The sequence below is a fragment of the Nannobrachium achirus genome, assembly GCF_963921795.1.
Source record: "Nannobrachium achirus genome assembly, chromosome: 14".
NCBI classification, from domain to species: domain Eukaryota; kingdom Metazoa; phylum Chordata; class Actinopteri; order Myctophiformes; family Myctophidae; genus Nannobrachium; species Nannobrachium achirus.
Genome location: NC_137821.1, coordinates 54,774,559 through 54,776,113, shown reverse-complemented (window position 1 = coordinate 54,776,113; position 1,555 = coordinate 54,774,559). Strand labels below are relative to the sequence as shown.

At 46.2% G+C, this 1,555-nt stretch overlaps 1 protein-coding gene across 1 annotated transcript; it reads right to left on the bottom strand.

Moving 5' to 3' along the window:
• Positions 1 to 355: 355 nt before the first annotated feature.
• On the bottom strand, positions 356 to 1,264 carry LOC308298146 (uncharacterized protein; the record flags this gene model as incomplete). The annotated part of the gene is made up of 1 exon (XM_080741702.1): positions 356 to 1,264. The coding sequence occupies one exon, from the start codon at positions 1,262 to 1,264 to the stop codon at positions 356 to 358; it is 909 nt and encodes a 302-aa protein (XP_080597828.1).
• Between the last annotated feature and the right edge of the window lie 291 nt (positions 1,265 to 1,555).

Sequence of the window (1,555 nt, the reverse complement as noted above, 5' to 3'; positions counted from 1 at the left end):
AGCCAGCAGTTTCTTTAATACTATTTACAGTAACACTTCTAGTCCCCATAAGTCACATCCAACCATGAAAGGTTGCGTTGTATCTTGAGAATGAGCTTATTTTGTGTAAAATGACATATTTAGCCACTTGTACGCATGCCCCAACCACTGAAATAAGAATCTCTAAAACAATAGAAAGTAAATGAAATAATTTTAACACTCATCTTTTATATTCTTTAATTACAATCTAAAATATGAACCCTTGTTGTAAAAAACTACCAGGGTTGAAATGGTCAAACAACGCAGCTCGCACATCAGCTCCATCCTGCTCAAGTTCGTGGAGTGCACGGACAGGAGGCTCCATGTTCAAATGCTGCTACAACGCTGGGATGTCATCACCAGACTCGATGTAAGGGTCCCCATGCTCCTCACAAATGTTGTGCAGCACACAACAGGCCAGAGCCATCTGCTTAACCAGGTCCAGCTCACAGTCGTTTCGCTTGAGGAGACACCTCCATCTGCCTTTTAGATGTCCAAAGGTTGACTCCACAATAGACCTCGCACTGCTTAGCCTGTAACTGTACCTGAGCTGCTGTGGGGTCCGTCTGCCTGTGTCAGAAAAAGGCTTCATGAGCCAGGTTTGCATGGGGTAGGCAGGGTCTCCAATTAAATAATGTCCGATGTCACGGCCAGAGATAGTTGCCATATTTTGCTGGAAAAACTGGCCATCACCCACCATGTCCCACAAGTGTGACTGTTTAAGCACACGTGCGCCATGCACACTCCCAGGGTAGCCAACACACACATCCCAGAACAGACCCTTCCCATCCACAACAGCCTGCAGTATGATGGAATCCCATCCTTTCCTATTATAATAGTCACGGGGGTACTGTAATGGTGCTACTATGGGGATGTGGGTGCCATCTATAGCTCCAACACACTGGGGTACTCTCCATTTATTGTTTAAAAGAGTAGCCATCTCTGCCAACCTCCTGGCATCAGGGGTCTTGATGTGGTCAGGAAGCAGCACCACGATCACTGCCTTGCAAAAGTCCTGCAAGCAATGACAAGCAGTTGCAATGCCCACACCAAACTGTTCAGCTACAACCCGGTAACATAGGTTGGTGGCTAGTTTCCAGAGGGCGATGGCTACTCTTTTCTCAACTGGAATGCACAGCCGGTAGTTGGTGTCTCTCCGTTGGAGGATGGGGACCAGACGACGGCAGATGTACTGGAAGGTCGCCCGCGACACTCGAAAGTTGCTGATGAACCTGCGCTCGACCATCTGAGGGACAGTGACATTCCACCACTCATGTGCCTGTGGTTCGACCCACACCTCAGGCGAGAGACGTCTTCGGGAGTAGATCAATAACTGGAATTTTTTTTTTATTTAAGTTGAATTAAGGTGTCTTACACTATTATGTTCTTAAAATGTTCTGCTTTTATTATTATTAGCACACAGTGTGTGAGGACCCTATTGTAATTGTAAAGATTATTCTTATTCCCCCGAATAAATCGCGTTTTTGAGCCGCAAAACGTACTCCATAAGTTGCGCAACTTTGCACACACATCACAA